The sequence below is a fragment of the Mustelus asterias genome, chromosome 23 (genome assembly GCF_964213995.1).
Source record: "Mustelus asterias chromosome 23, sMusAst1.hap1.1, whole genome shotgun sequence".
Taxonomy (NCBI): domain Eukaryota; kingdom Metazoa; phylum Chordata; class Chondrichthyes; order Carcharhiniformes; family Triakidae; genus Mustelus; species Mustelus asterias.
In genome coordinates, this window is record NC_135823.1 from 66,358,635 (window position 1) to 66,377,013 (window position 18,379).

General features: G+C 43.7%; 1 protein-coding gene across 3 annotated transcripts in view; it reads left to right on the plus strand.

Annotated features, from left to right (window-relative positions):
• Nucleotides 1-4,039: 4,039 nt before the first annotated feature.
• Nucleotides 4,040-18,379, plus strand: part of wdr90 (WD repeat domain 90) — a 79,299-nt gene continuing 64,959 nt past the window's right edge. The window contains exons 1-6 of one of the 3 annotated variants that reach the window (XM_078240846.1): nt 4,040-4,161; nt 7,308-7,443; nt 9,710-9,807; nt 10,546-10,722; nt 14,624-14,762; nt 17,251-17,421. In XM_078240846.1, the coding sequence (XP_078096972.1) occupies nt 7,425-7,443; nt 9,710-9,807; nt 10,546-10,722; nt 14,624-14,762; nt 17,251-17,421 (604 nt within the window). In that variant the 5' untranslated portion in view covers nt 4,040-4,161; nt 7,308-7,424. Of the gene's footprint in view, nt 4,196-7,307; nt 7,444-9,709; nt 9,808-10,545; nt 10,723-14,623; nt 14,763-17,250; nt 17,422-18,379 lie in introns of those variants that run through there. The other 2 variants (XM_078240845.1, XM_078240847.1) reach the window with 2 other exon arrangements.

An 18,379-nucleotide genomic window follows, 5' to 3' on the forward strand; every position in this document is an offset into this window, starting at 1 on the left:
TTGCCTAACCTCCAGGACAGGAAAGTCTTTGAATTAATTCCAGCTGAATACAATACGGTTCCATGAGCCAAGCTGCATTTCAATTTTGAGATTGTCATCTGCCTTCTGTTAGGAAAACAAAGGTAGTTTTAAGAGATTAATATTTGTATTGGTAAGCATTAGAAATTAGGTGTAGTTTTAAGTGGGTTTAATTCAATGTTTCTGTGGAAGGATGGGCGAAACCTAGTTAGATTCATGCTGGACAAAGGTGTTTGTATGTGTGGGGCTTGGTTCAGTTCCAACAGTGCTTTTATTGTACTTAGAGAGGATTGTAGCATGAAGATTAAATACAAGCTTAGAAAAGAAGAAATGATTGCTTAACAGGGAGCAGTTTCCAGAGGGAAGGGATTTCCTTTGTTCTTAATTTAACTAGAAGCCACGGCAGTTGAAGAGAGGAAACCGGGAAATGTCCATCTCACATGTCTGTCAGAAAAAAGACTGAAGTGGAGATGCCGGCGTTGGACTGGGGTAAATACAGTAAGAGTTTTAACAACACCAGGTTAAAGTTCAACAGGTTTATTTGGTAGCAAATGCCATTAGCTTTCGGAGCGCTGCTCCTTCGTCAGATGGAGTGGATATCTGCTCTCAAACAGGGCACAGACACAGAAATCAAGTTACAGAATACTAATTAGAATGCAAATCTCTACAGCCAACCAGGTCTTAAAGATACAGACAATGTGAGTGGAGGGAGCATTAAGCACAGGTTAAAGAGATGTGTATTGTCTCCAGACAAGACAGCCAGTGAGATTCTGCAAGTCCAGGATGCAAGCTGTGGGGGTTACTGATAGTGTGACATAAACCCAAGATCCTGGTTTAGGCCATCCTCATGTGTGCGGAACTTGGCTATCAGTTTCTGTTCACGCTGTCGTGTGTCATGAAGGCCACCTTGGAGAATGCTTACCCGAAGATCAGAGGCTGAATGCCCGTGACCGCTGAAGTGCTTCCCCACAGGAAGAGAACAGTCTTGCCTGGTGATTGTCAAGCGCTGTTCATTCATCCGTTGTCGTAGCGTCTGCATGGTTTCCCCAATGTACCATGCCTCGGGACATCCTTTCCTGCAGTGTATCAAGTAGACAACGTTGGCCGAGTTGCAAGAGTATGTACCGTGTACCTGGTAGATGGTGTTCTCACGTGAGATGATGGCATCCGTGTCGACGATCCGGCACGTCTTGCAGAGGTTGCTGTGGCAGGGTTGTGTGGTGTCCTGGTCACTGTTCTCCTGAAGGCTGGGTAGTTTGCTGCGGACAATGGTCTGTTTGAGGTTGCGCAGTTGTTTGAAGGCAAGAAGTGGGGATGTGGGGATGGCCTTGGCGAGATGTTCGTCTTCATCAATGACATGTTGAAGGCTCCGGAGGAGATGCCATAGCTTCTCCGCTCCGGGGAAGTACTGGACGACTAAGGGTACTCTGTCCACCGTGTCCTGTGTTTGTCTTCTGAGGAGGTCGGTGCGGTTTTTCACTGTGGCACGTCGGAACTGTTGATCGATGAGTCAAGCGCCATATTCTGTTCTTATGAGGGCATCTTTCAGCGTCTGGAGGTGTCTGTTGCGATCCTCCTCATCCGAGCAGATCCTGTGTATACGGAGGGCTTGTCCGTAGGGGATGGCTTCAACATGTTAGAGTGGATTCTCAGAGGCTTTTACTCAGGGCTGAAATGGTTGTCACGAGAGGCCACAGGTTTAGGGTGCTGGAAAGTAGATATGGAGGAGATGTTAGGGGTAAGTTTTTCACTCAGAGGGTGGTGGGTGCGTGGAATCAGCTGCCGGTAGTGGTGGTGGAAGCGGATTCGATTGAGTCTTTTAAGAGACTTTTGGATAGGTTCATGGAGGTTAGTAAGATAGAGGGTTATAGATGAGCCTAGAAGGTAAGGAAATTGTTCGGCGCAACTTGTGGGCCGAAGGGCCTGTTTGTGCTGTAGCTTTTCTATGTTCTATGTTCTAAGATCATAGTTGTTCTGATTGTGACCTTGACTCCATTTTCCCATAGTTTCCCATAACTCTTGTGACGTTAGTGTCCCTTCAAGAAAAGTTTTTTTAAAACATGATTTCTGCAGCTCACAGCTTCAGTGATGTCATTATTGTCGCTGACTTGACTGGAATTGTCCTTTTGTTGCATCTTAAGTGGCTTAAATTGGGTTGTTTGTTTTTATTCTGGGGCTAGTTTTACGATCCTACATTGTTGGGAGAAAAGGTCATGTGTTTTTGAATAGTTTTTTTTCCCAGTGAGTTTAAGATTTTAGTTTTGAGAATTCTGAGGCTGCAGTTTAGTTTTTAATTTTAGAAGGGGCATCGAGCAAGAGACAGGCTGAAGTCTCTCTCTCTCTGTCTCCCTGTTCTATTTGGAAATTCTGCTGGGTATCTCAAGGTAGCGTTTTGCCTTCCGGAAAGAAAGTGCAGGCTTCGAAAAGACTCCATTCCAGTCAAGTGAGATTTTAATCTATGCTGTGTTAAGCCTGTGAAAATGGTTTTATGAAAGGTTTTGGTTTGTTGGAACAGCTTTAATATTCAATTAAGGGTTAATACATTATTGTGGATGTTTTCTTTCTGTTTTGTTTGTTATTGATAAAAGGTATTGCTAATTTTCTTTCTATACATGTTAACTATATTCTTAAATAAACCTTGTTTGATGAAAGCTCTCTCGTGGGTTGTTGAATCAAACCTAAATTGAAACATATCATGCTCATCCTAGCCAAATTCAAGATGCAAAACTTATGGTTCGGGCGGTCACCATTAAGTACTTTGGAGTTTCTAACCTGACTCATAATACTCTTGACTCCCTTATCAATCAAAAATGTGTCTAACCCAGCCTTGGATAGATTCAATCCCCTGCCTCTACTGCTCTCTGTGGAAGGCAATTCCAAAGACTATACACCTACCAACCCTCTGAAAGAAGAAATTCCTCCACATGGGTGGCACGATGACACAGTGGTTAGCACTGCTGCCTCACAGCACCAGGGACTCAGGTTTGATTCCTGGCTTTGGGTGACTGACTGTACGGAGTCTGCACGTTCTCACTGTGTCTGCATGGGTTTCTCTGGGTGCTCCTGTTTCCTCCCACAGTCTGAAAAACATGCTGATTAGGTGCATTGATCATGGTAAAATTCTCCCTCAGTGTACCCGAATAAGCGCCGGAGTGTGGTGACTAAGGGATTTTCACAGTAACTTCATTGCAGTGTTAATGTAAGCCTACTTGTGACACTAATAAAAACTTTTAAACTCTTCACCAGCTTCTGATTCTCCCACAATCATTGAGTCATAGAAGTCATACAGTGAGGGAGGCCATTCAGCCCATCGAGTCTGCACCAACCACAATCCCACTCAGGCCCTATCCCCATAACCCCACATATTTACCCTGCTAATCCCCTGACACTAGGGTCAATTTAGCATGGCCAATCCTCCTAACCTGCACATCTTCGGACTGTGGGAGGAAATTGGAGTGCCCGGAGGAAACCCACGCAGACATGGGGAGAACATGCAAATTCCACACAGACAGTGACCTGAGGCTGGAATTGAACCCGGATCCCCGGCACTGTGAGGCAGCAGTGCTAACCACAATAGAATCCGTACAATATAGGAGGTCATTCAGCCCATAGAGTCTACACCAACCACAATCCCACCCAGGGTCTATCCCCATAACCCCATGCATTTACCCTAGCTAGTCCTCCTGACACTAAGGGGCAATTTAGCATGGCCAATCCACCTAATCACAAGGGAACATCCCCTCAGAATCTTAAAGGTTTTGATAAGATCGCCTCTCAGCCTCCAGTGAGTATGGGCTCAGGCTGCTCAACATCACTGTCTGCATGTCAACCTTTCCTCATTAACAGTGACTCCTGTTGGACTTTAACCTGGTGTTGTTAAACTTCTTACTGTGTTTACTCTCTGTCCCACAGACAACAACCTCGCGCAGGCGCAGACAGCCCGGCTCAGCGTCAGGGGCGGGGCTCCGGCTGCGCGATGACGTCGACGGCACGCATGGCCGGTTGGTTCACGCGCCGCGCGCGGCAACGGAGGCGGGACTGAAAGTCCTGCCCGCAGAGCCCGGGACCGGAGAGCGGGGAGCCCGGCCTGGGTAACTGCGACTCTCACAGGCTGCTTACCGGGACCGGAGAGCGGCTGGATTAGTGAGTGTCAACACAGGGAGCACCGAGAGACAGAGTGAGTGTGTGAGGAGAGGATGAGGATGAGGGGAGTGAGGGTGAGGGGAGTGAGAGAGGGGAGTGAGGGTGAGTGAGTGTGAGGGGGTAGCTAGACCACATCTGGCAGACTGAACACTTTTGGTCTCCTCATCTGGGAAAGGATATTCTGGCACTGGAGGCAGTCCAGAGAAGGTTCACTCATTTGATCCTGGGTATGGAGGGATTTTCTAATGAGGAGAGGTTGAGTATGTTGGAGTTGAGAAGAATGAAAGGTGACCTTATTGAGACATTTAGGATTCTCAGGGATGCTTAACGGAGTAGATGCCGAGAGGTTGTTTCCCCTTGTGGGAGAATCTAGGACCAGAGGGCATAATCTCAGAGTAAGGGGTCACCCATTTAATGTGGAGATGCCAGCGTTGGACTGGGGTAAACACAGTAAGAGTTTCAACAACACCAGGTTAGCTCCATCTCCACTCCCCTCCATCTGACGAAGGAGCAGCGCTCCGAAAGCTAATGGCATTTGCTACCAAATAAACTTATTGGACTTTAACCTGCTTTGTTAAAACTCTTACTGTGTTCACCCATTTAAGAGTTTTAACAACACATTGTTCTTTGTACAATGGGTTTCAAGATGCCCTCGACATAGCCGGAGAGGTTCTCGCACAGGGTCCCATTGCCCGATACGATGGGACGGCTGATACGAGGAACACTACAGACAGTTACCCACAGATCCGACCAAAGAACACACCCGTCAACTCAACACTCTGATCAAGACCTTTGATCCGGACCTTCAAAGCACCCTCCGTGCTCTCATCCCACGTACTCCCCGCTTTGGAGATCTCTACTGCCTCCCAAAGATACACAAGGCAAACACACCCGGCCGTCCCATCGTATCGGGCAATGGGACCCTGTGCGAGAACCTCTCCGGCTATGTCGAGGGCATCTTGAAACCCATTGTACAAAGAACCCCCAGCTTTTGTCGCGACACTACAGACTTCCTACAGAAACTCAACGCACATGGAGCAGTTGAACCAGGAGCACTCCTCGTCACAATGGATGTCTCAGCACTCTACACCAGCATCCCCCACGATTATGCCATTGCTGCACGGCCTCAGTACTCAACGCCGACAACTGCCAGTTTCCAGATGCAATTTTACAACTCATCCGCTTCATCCTGGACCACAATGTCTTCACCTTCAACAACCAGTTCTTCATCCAGACACACGGAACAGCCATGGGGACCAAATTCGCAACTCAATATGCCAACATCTTCATGCACAGGTTCGAACAAGACTTCTTCATCGCAGAGGACCTCCAACCGATGCTATACACTAGATACATGGATGACATTTTCTTCCTTTGGAGTCATGGTGAGCAATCACTGAAACAACTATATGATGACATCAACAAGTTCCATCCCACCATCAGACTCACCATGGACTACTCTCCGGAATCGGTTGCATTCTTGGACAGACACGCATCTCCATTAAGGACGGTCACCTCAGCACCTCACTGTACCGCAAGCCCACGGATAACCTCACGATGCTCCACTTCTCCAGCTTCCACCCTAAACATGTTAAAGAAGCCATCCCCTACGGACAAGCCCTCCGTATACACAGGATCTGCTCGGATGAGGAGGATCGCAACAGACACCTCCAGACGCTGAAAGTTGCCCTCATAAGAACAGGATATGGCGCTTGACTCATCGATCAACAGTTCCGACGCGGCACAGCGAAAAACCGCACCGACCTCCTCAGGAGACAAACACGGGTCACGGTGGACAGAGTACCCTTCGTCGTCCAGTACTTCCCCGGAGCGGAGAAGCTACGGCATCTCCTCTGGAGCCTTCAACATGTCATTGATGAAGATGAACATCTCGCCAAGGCCATCCCCACACCCCCACTTCTTGCCTTCAAACAACCGCGCAACCTCAAACAGACCATTGTCCGCAGCAAACTACCCAGCCTTCAGGAGAACAGTGACCACGACACCACACAACCCTGCCACAGCAACCTCTGCAAGACGTGCCGGATCATCGACACGGATGCCATCATTTCACGTGAGAACACCATCTACCAGGTACACGGTACCTACTCTTGCAACTCGGCCAATGTTGTCTACCTGATACGCTGCAGGAAAGGATGTCCCGAGGCATGGTACGTTGGGGAAACCATGCAGACGCTACAACAACGGATGAATGAACACCGCTCGACAATCACCAGGCAAGACTGTTCTCTCCCTGTGGGGGAGCACTTCAGCGGTCATGGGCATTCAGCCTTGGATCTTCAGGTAAGCGTTCTCCAAGGCGCCCTTCACGACACACGACAGCGCAGAGTCGCTGAGCAGAAACTGATAGCCAAGTTCCGCACACATGAGGACGGCCTAAACTGGGATGTTGGATTTTTGTCACATTATCAGTAACCCCCACAGCTTGCCTCCTGGACTTGCGGGCTGTCCTGTCTGGAGACAATACACATCTCTTTAACCTGTGCTTAATGCTCCCTCCACCCACATTGTCTGAATCTTTAAGATCTGGTTGGTTGTAGGGATTCGCATTCTATTCAGTATTCTGTAACTTGATTTTGTGTCTCTGTGCCCTGTTTGAGAGCACATTTCCACACCATCTGACGAAGGAGCAGCGCTCCGAAAGCTAATGGTATTTGCTACCAAATAAACCTGTTGGACTTTAACCTGGTGTTGTTAAAACTCTTACTGTGTTCACCCCAGTCCAACGCCGGCATCTCCACATTATGTTCACCCATTTAAGCCAGAGATAAGGAGGAATTGCTTCTCTGAGGGTGGTGATTCTGTGGAATTCTCTACAGCAGAGGGTTGTAGAGGCTGGGTCATTAAGTATGTTCAAATCTAATAAAGACAGATTTTTAACCAGCAAGGGAATCTCGAGTTATGGGAATAAATTGGGAAAGTGGAGTTGAGGATTATCCGATCAGTCATAAATACATTGAATGGTGGAGCAAACTCGATGCGCTGAATAGCCTAGTGTTGCATCTTTATGCGGCATCCTGTCATGATAAAGGGACTGAAGGCCAAATATAGGACCTTTAGGGAGATGCCACATAGATTTGTGCTTGGATTTTTCTTGAAGTTGCCCAATGTTATTTTTCTTACAGGTGATCCATTCTGCCAAAATGTTCTCTTGCATTGAAAGGCTTGATACTCACATTAACTGAGTGATTTACTGGGGTCAAAGAAACAGAGAGCATTTGTTGAGGGAAACTTTGACCAGCATGGATAAGTCCAAAATAGGTGAGAAAGAAAATAGTCATTATCATTGTGAGTGCCACTGAGTCTACATAAAGCACCTAAAATGTGTTTGCAGGACTTCCCTCCGAAAGCCTATTGCACACGCCATCTTAATTTATCGTTGTAGACCGCTCTTTGGCACATTTATATGTGCCATCTCTTTTTGTGAATTTTTTCCAGTATTATAGTTTTATCCCCACTGGTTTCAGGAGCTGACCATATGACTTGCTTATCTCCATTTCTTAAATGGCTATCGCCTGTTATTTGGTATGATAGTCGTGTTATTCACAACGAAATTTTTATCCTTAATTTCTGTTTCATTGCCATTCATATTTATTGAAAGTGCTGCCAAGAAACTATTCCTTATCTTAATGGAACATAGTTCCATCTAATTCATAAATGTATTCTGTAGTAGAGTTATTGATGACCCCTTCAGTATAAAGTCATTCTAGGCAGTGAATGTTTCTTCAGCGTAAGTGAGAGAAACAGAAGGTTTTGCTAGAACTTGTTTTGAGCAGCTACTCTATTGTTTGTGGAAAGAATTAAAAGTTATAAATTTTATTTATTAGTGTCACAAGCAGGCTTATATTAACACTGCAATGAAGTTACTGTGAAATCCCCTAGTCGCCACACTCCCCTGTTCGGGTACACTGAGGGAGAACTTAGCATGGCCAATGCATCCAACCAGCATGTCCTTCAGACTGTGGGAGGAAACCGGAGCACCCACAGGGAACCCATGCAGACACTGGGAGAATGCGCAGACTTCGTACATACAGTGAGCAAGCCTGGAATTGAACCCAGGTCCCTGGCACTGTGAGGCAGCAGTGCCAACTACTGTGCCACCAAAGGATACAGAGTATTGGGAAGGATTCTATGAATAATCCATTGAGAGCTGGTTCACAAGCCTTTAATTTAAGATTTCAACGTTACATTCAGCTCCCCAAAGAATAATGTTCCATCGACCCATTTACAATGCTCCAGGCTTGAGTTTAAAAGTATAAAGGACACTCTATTGTGCAGCACAGCATATTTTATTTTCATATTGCTATTTTCCCACAATCCTCTTGAAGATAATCATCCCCTTTCTTGACTGTGGTTCCGCATGTACTGGTCACATTGCTAACCTTGCTCATGTGGGCACACTACTATCACAGGTACTGAAGACATTCGATGGGAAAGCACATCACCCCACCCCACCCATCTCAGGGCACCTAGAGACAACGCAGTTTAAATATAACAAATGAATTAGCTTAACTTTTAACAATTGAACAATACTTAAAGAAGCCAAGAACTCTAACTGCTGACCTCCGAGTTCCAATTCAAGCAATATTCCTCTTACAGACATAACTCCCTCTTCACAATCAGTTAGCAAAACACAGGCTTACGTGCTTGTCTCAGGTTAACAGTCCGAGAGCTTCCAAAAAGCCTTTGATGAGAGAGACAGACACATCTTGTTTCAGGCTGGAACTCACTGTTTTAAAAATTAAAGAGAAACTGTGTGTTTCCCTGCAAGTGTAGCTCCTCCCATTAGCACATGACTCTCTGTCAATCAACCTAATCAAAACCCTATTCTGAAACCACGGGAAAAACCAAGTAAACACAAATGCATCAACTCTGTTTAAACAAACACATCATTAGCCAAAATATCCTGCAGTCTCAGCATGCAACTGCATTTGTTTTCAGACAAATCAATTGCTTGCAACAAAATATCGCCTTTTACAAGAAACATGATATAAATATGTTTCTTAAAGGCACAGTATTATCACAACATACACATGCATACACTCGCTCTCTGCTGCATACTCACTATGGCACCATGTCCTTCCTGGGCCTGCCGCCTCTCAGCATTTTTCAAAAGTCTGACTATGAAGATTTCAGCGGCTGAGTCAAACGATGTGGCAGGCTGATTCCCAATGCCTCGGGAGGTCACACCCGGATGGACCAACCAGCTCCAGGATGTTGTCTGCTATTTAAGTTTTTAAAAATTGTTTTCAATGTTTACCTTTCATTGACCTGTTGGGAAAACAATTGTTTTGACTAAGATCTCAAAGCTGTACCTTGCCTTTGGTGTAGAGCTTCAGAAAATCACTGAACATTTAGGCTAAAGTTAAAGAAGTTGTTTTAACTTCTAAACAGCCTCCTTTTTTTAATCAAACAGGCAAGGTGAAATACATTGCATTCTTAAGACATCTAAAGTGTATGTACTTTCCTTTTGGTTTTATTTTGTTAAGTTGCACTTAACCTCGTGTTAATCTTGAATCTGTTTCAGAGTGTGTTTGGCAGCGTCCGTATGTGAACATCTTCAAACACTTCAAATTGGAAGAATGGAAGAAGTCAACAAAAGAAGGGGATGTCACAGCTGTTATGGTACTATTTGTTTTCCTGTCAGAAATATTTTGCCACCTCTGGTAATTTTTCCTTTTCAATGTTTTTAATGTGTGAACTGAGACAGTAAGCTTTTACATGATTTGAAAAAGGGGGAAGCAGGTATAGTGCGTGCAAGCACCAAAGTGGAATGTTCGTTGGGGGTGTCCGAGGATATTGAGACCCGTTCAATCTTCACTTGAGCAATTTCTCTGACTCCTGTCCGAGTCTGGCCAGTTCCACTCCCTGATTGGTGGGCGGGACTGGGAATTCTGCTGCAGACCTGGAAATTTGCGAGAATGGGTCTATGGCATAGTTGGGATTGTAGAGAACCAGGACAAGGCAGGCCCAAGCCTTCCATATGAGGCCTGAAGCAGCACAACTGATCCTCCTGGCCCACAAGGAAATCTAAAATAAAAATGTTTACACGTAACTTGTATAAGCACTGCAATATGTTCATGCAATTTTGTGCGTTTTTAAAGATCTGTGCACAATAACTTCTTCAGTTAATGAAGCTAAACAAAGGGGACATTGTTCCATAAAGGATGTTTATTCCTTACCTTCAATGGAAAGTGCATCTTGATTGATTTTTGACCGCAATAATGTGCTTAAATGGAAGGACATTTAATAAATTCTGTGTAATGCAGTAGATGGTTGCGACCGTAATTGTCGATAGTTGCATGAATTAATCTCGAGCTTGCAGAGTTAACTGATGGATGTCTATTCTGGATTCTTTGTCAGGATAAAACCCTGAAGTGCACGGTGTATCGTATCCGAGGCCCCATCCCTCCTGGTAACTACATTCAGTTACCAAAAACTAGCACCCAATCCCTTGGACTAGTTGGTCGCTACCTCTACCTGCTCTTCAAACCAATTGTATCCAAATACTTTGTGGTTCACTTCGATACAGTCACTGAGGTATGTGATGATTAGTACCCTCATTTGTTGGCATGACTGTTCCTTTAACATTAGAATGATCTAACGCAGTTACTGTATTAATGTTCGGTATTAAAGCACGGTGGCACAATGGTTAGCACTGCTGTCTCTCAGTGCCAGGGTCCCGGGTTCGATTCCTGGCTTGGGTCACTGTCTGTGCGGAGTTTGCTCATTGTCCCTGTGTCTGTGTCCAGTTTCCTCCCACAGTCCGAAAGACGTGCTGGTTAGGTGCAATGGCCATGCTGAATTCTCCCTCGGTGTACCTGAACAGGTGCCGGAGTGTGGCAACTAGGGGAATTTCACAGTAACTTGATTACAGAGTTAATGTAAGCCTACTTGTGATTAATAAATAAACTTTACTTTAGGTTAAAGCTGCAATGTTCACTGATATAATTCAGCCAATTGAACTGCACCATTGTAATTCAGTCGTATGTGTGGCTGTTTCTGGTGATAGTGAAGCAAAATGGAGAACCATATGTTTATTAATGCTCAGTGTTGATTGAAGCCAAAAAAGCTTTAGACTTCAATAGAATTAGTAACAGACTCCCAATTGCCTTCATCTACTGTAATATCCTGATCAAACCAGTTAGGTTTAAATATGTTTGAAGATTCATTCTATTTCCTACGAGCTATTCAAAATGATTTTTTAATGTTGAATTCTGTCTCCTTACTCTTCTTTGTCTGAAGATACTGACAAATGACTGGTAGTGTCGACATTTGGGAACACAGTCCCATGTAAGCAGTCTTCAAATGTGAGCCTTGTATCTAGAATTTTAGGTGGGGTGGATGGGGTGGGGTGGGTCATTGCTGCTGAATCAGTTCTGTTCACAGTTTTTGTTGTGCATGCTTTCTGCGCACTTGCATTAATATCAGGACCCTAGCAGGCCCTCCATATAAATGAAGTTTAAAGTTAAAGTTTACTTATTAGTCACAAGTAAGGCTTACATTAACACTACAATGAAGCTACTGTGAAATTCCCCTAGTCACCACACTCCGGCGCCTGTTCGGGCCAATGCACCTAACCAGCACATCTTTCAGACTGTGGGAGGAAACCAGAGCACTCGGAGGAAACCCAGGGGAGACACGGGGAGAATGTGCAAACTCCACACAGCCAGTGACCCAAGCACCCCTGATCTGGAAAGAGCCTAGGTTACTGGGGTATTCAAGCATGGTTTCTGGAAAAACAGTTCTGTCTCTCCTATTTGGGGTTTTTGAAGAAATTACAAAATTGACTTGTATCAGAAACAACTGTGCTAAACCTAACTGAGGGTAATTACAAAGGAATGAGGGTAGAGTTGGCTGGAGTGGACTGGGAAATGTGTTTAGCACAAAAGATGGTTGATCGGCAATGGCAGATTTTTATGAAAATAGTCCATGGCTCACAAAAAATATATATCCCAGTGAGGAAGGATTCTAGGAAGGGATAAATCAATCGTGGTTAAGCAAGAAAGTTAAGGATAGTATTAAACTGAAAAAAAAAGGAAAGTGGGAAAGATTAGTGGTAAGCCAGAGGATTGGGAAAGTTTTAAAAACCAGCAAAAGGTGACCAAAACATAATAAAGAGGGAGAAGATAAACCACAAGGGCAATGTAGTATTGATAGGAGTCACAAAAGCCTTCGATTTCAATAGATGGTAAGAGCTTTTTTAAATATATAAAAAGGAAGAGAGAGGCCAAAGTAATCACAGGCCTCTTAGAGAATGAGACTGGGGAAATAATAATAGGGAACCAGGAAATGGCAGATGAGTTAAATAAATACTTTGCATCAGACTTCTCAATGGAAGACACTAATAACATTTTAAAAATACTAAATAAGCAAGGATGGGGCAGGGGAGAATTAAAATGATAACTATCAGGAGAGAAAAAGTACTAGGGAAACTAATAGTGCTAAATGTCAAGTCCCCTGGACCTTATGGGTTGCGTCCAAGGATATTAAGGAAGTAGCTATGGAGATAGTGGATGTACTGGTGGTAATCTTCCAAGAATTCTTAAGTTCTGGAAAAGCCCCAGAAGATTGGAAAACTGCCAATGTAACACCCTTATTCAAAAAGGGAGGAAGACAAAAAGAGCAGGTCAGTTAGCTTAACATCTGTCATTGGGAACACTTTGAGTCTTATAAAAGATGTAGTAGCAGAGCGTTTAGGAATACAAGATAATCAAACAGAGTCAGCACAGCTACATGAAGGGGAAATCATGCCTGACAAATTTATTTGAATTATTTGAGGTGATAATGAACAGGATAGATAAAGGGGAACCAGTAGATGTAACATACTTGGATTTTCAAATAAGGTACTGCACAAAAAGGCTACTTCATAAGGTAAGAGCTTGTGGTGTTGAGGCAGTATATTAGCATGGATAGAGGACTGGCTAACCGACAAAAGACTGAGTTGGGATAGGAGAGGCATTTTCAGTATGGCAATCTGTAAACTGGTGGAGCGCCACAGGGATCAGTGCTGGGGCCACACGCGACTTGGATGAGGGAAGTGAATGTACTGTTGCTAAGTTTTGGATGGTGCAAGCATATTTGGGAAGGCAACTGTTGGGTTGGTACAAAGAGTCGACAGAAGGATGTGATTTGCGGGTCCTCACAAAAAGCTAGCATGAAAGTTCAGCAGGTAATTGGGAAGACAAATGGAATGTTGGCCTTTATTTCAAAGGGAATGGAGTATAAAAATAGGGAAATCTTGCTAAACCTATACAAGGCAAATAGGTAGACCGCATCTGGAATACTGTGAACAGTTTTGGTCCCAAATCGAAGGAAATACATACTGGCATTGGAGGCAGCCCAGAGAAGGTTCGCTAGGTTGATCCTTGGTATGGAGGGATTTTCCTATGAGGAGAGGTTAAGTAGGTTGGGCCTGTACAAATTGTAGTTTAGAAGAGTGAGAGGCGACCTTATTGAGAGACACAGGATTCTCAGGATGTTTGACAGATGCTGGGATGTTGTTTCCCCTTGTGGGAGAGTCTAGGACGAGAGGGCATAAACCCGGAGTAAGGGGTCGCCCATTTAAGACAGAGATAAGGAGGAGTTTCTTCTGAGGAATCTATGGTCTATTTCTGCTCCTACGTCTTATGGTCATATAGAAATCCAGTTGATATTTAAATTAATAGAACAAAAATTGATCTTAGTTTCCTGGTGAGCAAAGAAAACCTTAAATCCTTTTGAAGTACTTTGCAGTTAAATAACTTAAAAATATTTCCTGTAGATTATTGATGATGCATCTGAATGAGCAAGCTTGCAAACTTGTGAAGATAGTTTTGTAAAGTATGCTGATGCTATTTCCTACTTGCCTTTCTGTTCTTATGTGTCATTGTGTGGTTAGCACTGCTGCCTCACAGCGCCAGGGACCCCGGTTCGATTCCCGGTTTGGGTCACTGTCTGTGTGGAGTTTGCACATTCTCACCGTGTCTGCATGGGCTTCCTCTGGGTGCTCCGGTTTCCTCCCACAGTGCAAAGATGTGCGGGTTAGGTTGGGATTGGCCATGCTAAATTGCCCCTCAGTGTCAGGGGGACTAGCTAGGGTAAATGCATGATATGGGGATAGGTTGGTGCAGACTAGATGGGTCGAATGGCCTCCTTCTGCATTGTAGGTTCCTCTGAGTTGCTCAACTAAGACTAGGCACTGCTGCCATGTCTGCATGAGGGTGTGCGTGAGGGCAAAGAAGAATTTAATCTGTGTTCATAAACAACATTAGGGAGTTGGTGATATAAGACTCGCAGGCACTGAACTGAATCTGGTAGCTCTGTTGTATGTGACACCAAGAGCATTTATCATCTTGACATAATCTCAGTCTTTAATTCTAAATGCCTATCTGGGGATTTTTGTTATGGGAATCATTCTTTCAGTATTTCTATGATTTATTAAATCCATCTCTCTCTCTAGGGGAGTCAAGTCATTCGAATTTCATTCTCCAACCTCTTCAAAGAGTTCAAATCCACAGCCACGTGGCTCCAGTTCCCCTTTGTTTGTGGTGCAGTTGAAGGCTCTGTGTATAATACCACTGCAAAGACTGCAAAGCAAGGTACTTTGGGCAGGGTGCCCAGTATGCTTACTGTTACTGTTCTTTCCTTTATTATTTCAGCATCTCAGTTGCTCATCTTTTGGAAAAAGCAGCAGTTTATTTATGGTTCCCTCGGAACAGACTACCAGAACGTTGTGTAATTGCACCTTTACTCACACATTTTATTCTATGACACTTTACATCAACGTACAGTTACAGAACAGTCTGGTGTCTGAGATCTTATGAACGTGTCCTTGCAAAAAAAGTACTACTGGAACATGTAGAAACAGAAACTTCCAGAATCCAAAATCTTCCTTCACAATTTCTACTTCCGATTAACGAAAACTGAAATGCACATGAGGACTTGTGCTGATTTTTATTTAAAGGTCATCGGTTACATAATGACTCTCTCCCTTCTCTTGTATTTTTAAAAATATCTTTTACACACAACATTTTCCCAGATCTGTCACTGCAACATTTAACATGGGTGGCACAGTGGTTAGCACTGCTGCCTCACAGCACCAGAGACCCGGGTTCAATCCTTGGCTTGGGTCACTGGCTGTGTGGAGTTTGCACTTTCTCCCCATGTCTGCATGGGTTTCCTCCCACAGTCCAAAGATGTGTGGATTAGGTAGATTGGCCATGCTAAATTGCCCCTTAGCTTCAAGGGGGACTAGGTTTACGGGGATAGGGCCTGGGTGGGATTGTGGTCGGTGCAGACTCGATAGGCTGAATGGCCTCCTTCTGCACTGTATGATTCTGTGATAAACTGCTTGAGAGCATCGAGATTGACCCATTGTTGTGTGGGTATTCCCCTTTCACTTGTCCTTGTGGGAAAGCACCAAGCCTGCACTTTGTAGGTGGCACAGCCAAGGTCAGGAGCTCTTAAGGTGTGAAATGGTGGGTGAACCAGTGCTTGATCAGCTTGTTGGTGCTCAATGCATTGATTTGATTGAGCGAGGTGTTGCTTTTTGGCTATATTTGTTGTATTTCCTTGTTTTGTGTTTTTTTTTTGTTGTAGTTTTACATGTTCGCTTCACCACATGGTGCAGGCGCAACAAATTCCTTGGCGCTGCCCTGATTTGTTTGGCTTACCTCATGCCCGGCTCCGTTAATTGCACCTCGTTCAAAGATGTGCAGGTTAAATGGATTGGCCATGCTAAGTTGCCGCTTAGTGTCCAAAGATGGTGGGATTAGCCATGGTAAATGTGTTGTTTGAGGAAATTGATTATCACCCCTATCAGTTATAGTTAATAACCTGCCTCATACACTGCGGGCTCAGAGGTACAAAAATAGGTACTTGCTTTAGGTTGGTGTTGAGTTGAGCAATCCATTTAACGGGGATAGAGTGGAGGGGAGGGCCTGGATGGGATGCCCTTTTGGAGAGTTGGTGCAGACCCGATGGGCTGAATGGCCTTTTTCTGCCCTGTAGGGATTCTATGGTTCTTTTATTTAGAAACTTGCTGAAAGGACAGGTTGTAGTGTAATCAGTTATTCCTCTTGATGCTTACAAGTTGAATTACTTTGCTTATTTCCAATAATTCTAATAAAATTAAGCATATCAATTCTACATTTGACATTCCTGAACTTCTTGAGTAAATTCATAGAGGGTCATGTGTTTTGATGCCATATCCTCTGGAGAAACACAAGGTCATTGCCACTCTAACTGATTTTGAGCTCGGATTCATACGGAATCCGTTACCTCAGTGATCTTAGTATGCAGGGAAATTTTGAGGAACTGGTGGCTGTCGGACTTCAATGATACACCTTAGTTTTTCCAGGTTACTTTTAATGTAATTAGTGTCATAATGCATTTAGTATCACTGCACTGATTTTGGTACTAGCTTCACAGAGTACCAAAGAGTTGAGGAGTTTGCATTTAACCATGGCAAATTTAGAAATTAAATCCAATAAAACACGTGGATTGGCATCAGAATGTTGACCAGAGAGGTTGTTTGGATTTTTGTGTATGAACACAACTCATTTTTGTGTCTTACGAGAAACGGACTGCTACTTGTACCCAGTCTGGCAAATATACAACTCATAATGTTCTTAGAAGTAGACTAGTGATTCACTCAGTTGACCAATCAATTGCCTAAGAAACTGTTCACGCCTTGAAATAAATAAGAATGAGAATAGCTTTGCCCACATCTTGAGAACACTTCAAAACTTTCATTTGGTTTGAACGGAGGCAGTTTGTATGATGATTTGGTTCTGTGTTTAAATTAATCTGCTGTAAGTCCAGTGCACTTGTATTTCAGAAGGTGATGAGATTGAGAGCTAAATTCCGATTTTATTTTCATTATAAATGCATCTACTTTTCAACCTCTTTATTTGAATCCTTTGTATCCTTATTCATTTATAACAGTTGTTTTGATGCTTCTAAAGTTGTTATTTTAGAGGAGAAATAGTGTTTACCATTGCTACTAGGTACATATTTTATCAAATGTGTATTCATCGAATTGCTTGGGAGAATGCATGTAATCTTTTCCTTTACTTCTGGGTGCAGACCTGGTAGGCCTTGCCCCCCCAGGTGTGAAATGGACATGTCTGATGATGGATCTGCAGCATCTTCTGTCATTTTATCTGAACCGACACTACAGCCACCTGAAGAGCATTAAGCTCTGCTCCAATATGTTTGTGAAGAATATCTTCACCAGTGACCTGATATTTGAGCCAAGTAAGTGATCACATTGCTATCAAAAACCAAGTGAGGTGGACATTGATCTAACATTCATAGAATGCATAATCCTAGCTACATAATTTATACGTGGAAACATCGGTATTTGGTCAGGTTTGGTGAGTTCTATGCAAGAAAATAGGGATAAATTAAGAAAAATGCACACATTGGTGATAAGATTATGATAACTACTGGTGAGGGAGGCAATTTGATATCTTAGTTTGTCCATCCAAAACAATCAACCCCCCCCCACTCCCCCCCCCGGGCCCCCATTTAATTTTTCATTGTTTCTTAAATTATGCCCTACGCTTTCTTGTTGTCCACCCTGTGGCAAAGAGGAATTTCCTGATAACATAAATTTCCTTTTAACTAGTTATCCTATTCTTGCTATTTAATGTGATGTTTCAGCTTATTCTTTTTCAGATCATTAAGGATCACACCTCAGACTCTTTGGGCTGAAAAGCCTTAGTTCCTCCAGTCTTTTCTCATAACTTAGACCTTTGAGGCTGTTGTTTGAACCACTCTTTGCTTGCTTCAGCCATAGCAACCAGGACACGACATGGCACTTGAGAAGCGTCTTGACCAGCATACTACACAGTTTAGTTACAGCATGTTACCCTACGTTGTTTAGACATAATCCCTTCCAGCTTCTTCCTTAGATATTTTCACCAACTATATGTATATGCAAAACTTTACGCTTGCTTGCAGTAAATTTTGTCTCCTATTTTTCTCCTCATTATTTATTCAACAAATTCTATAACACTATGTTCTGCACCCTCTCTTTTCGTTATTTATGAATGGTATGTTTTGTCTGTTTAGCGCGCAAGAAACAATACTTTTCACTAAATGTTGTGCAGTCTTGCTGCATTATGGGCACAGACCTTTTTGGTACCTGAGAAGTTGTGAATGTTACTGAACATTGCTGTTCCTTCAGAAGGGACTCTTCAAAATGCAGATA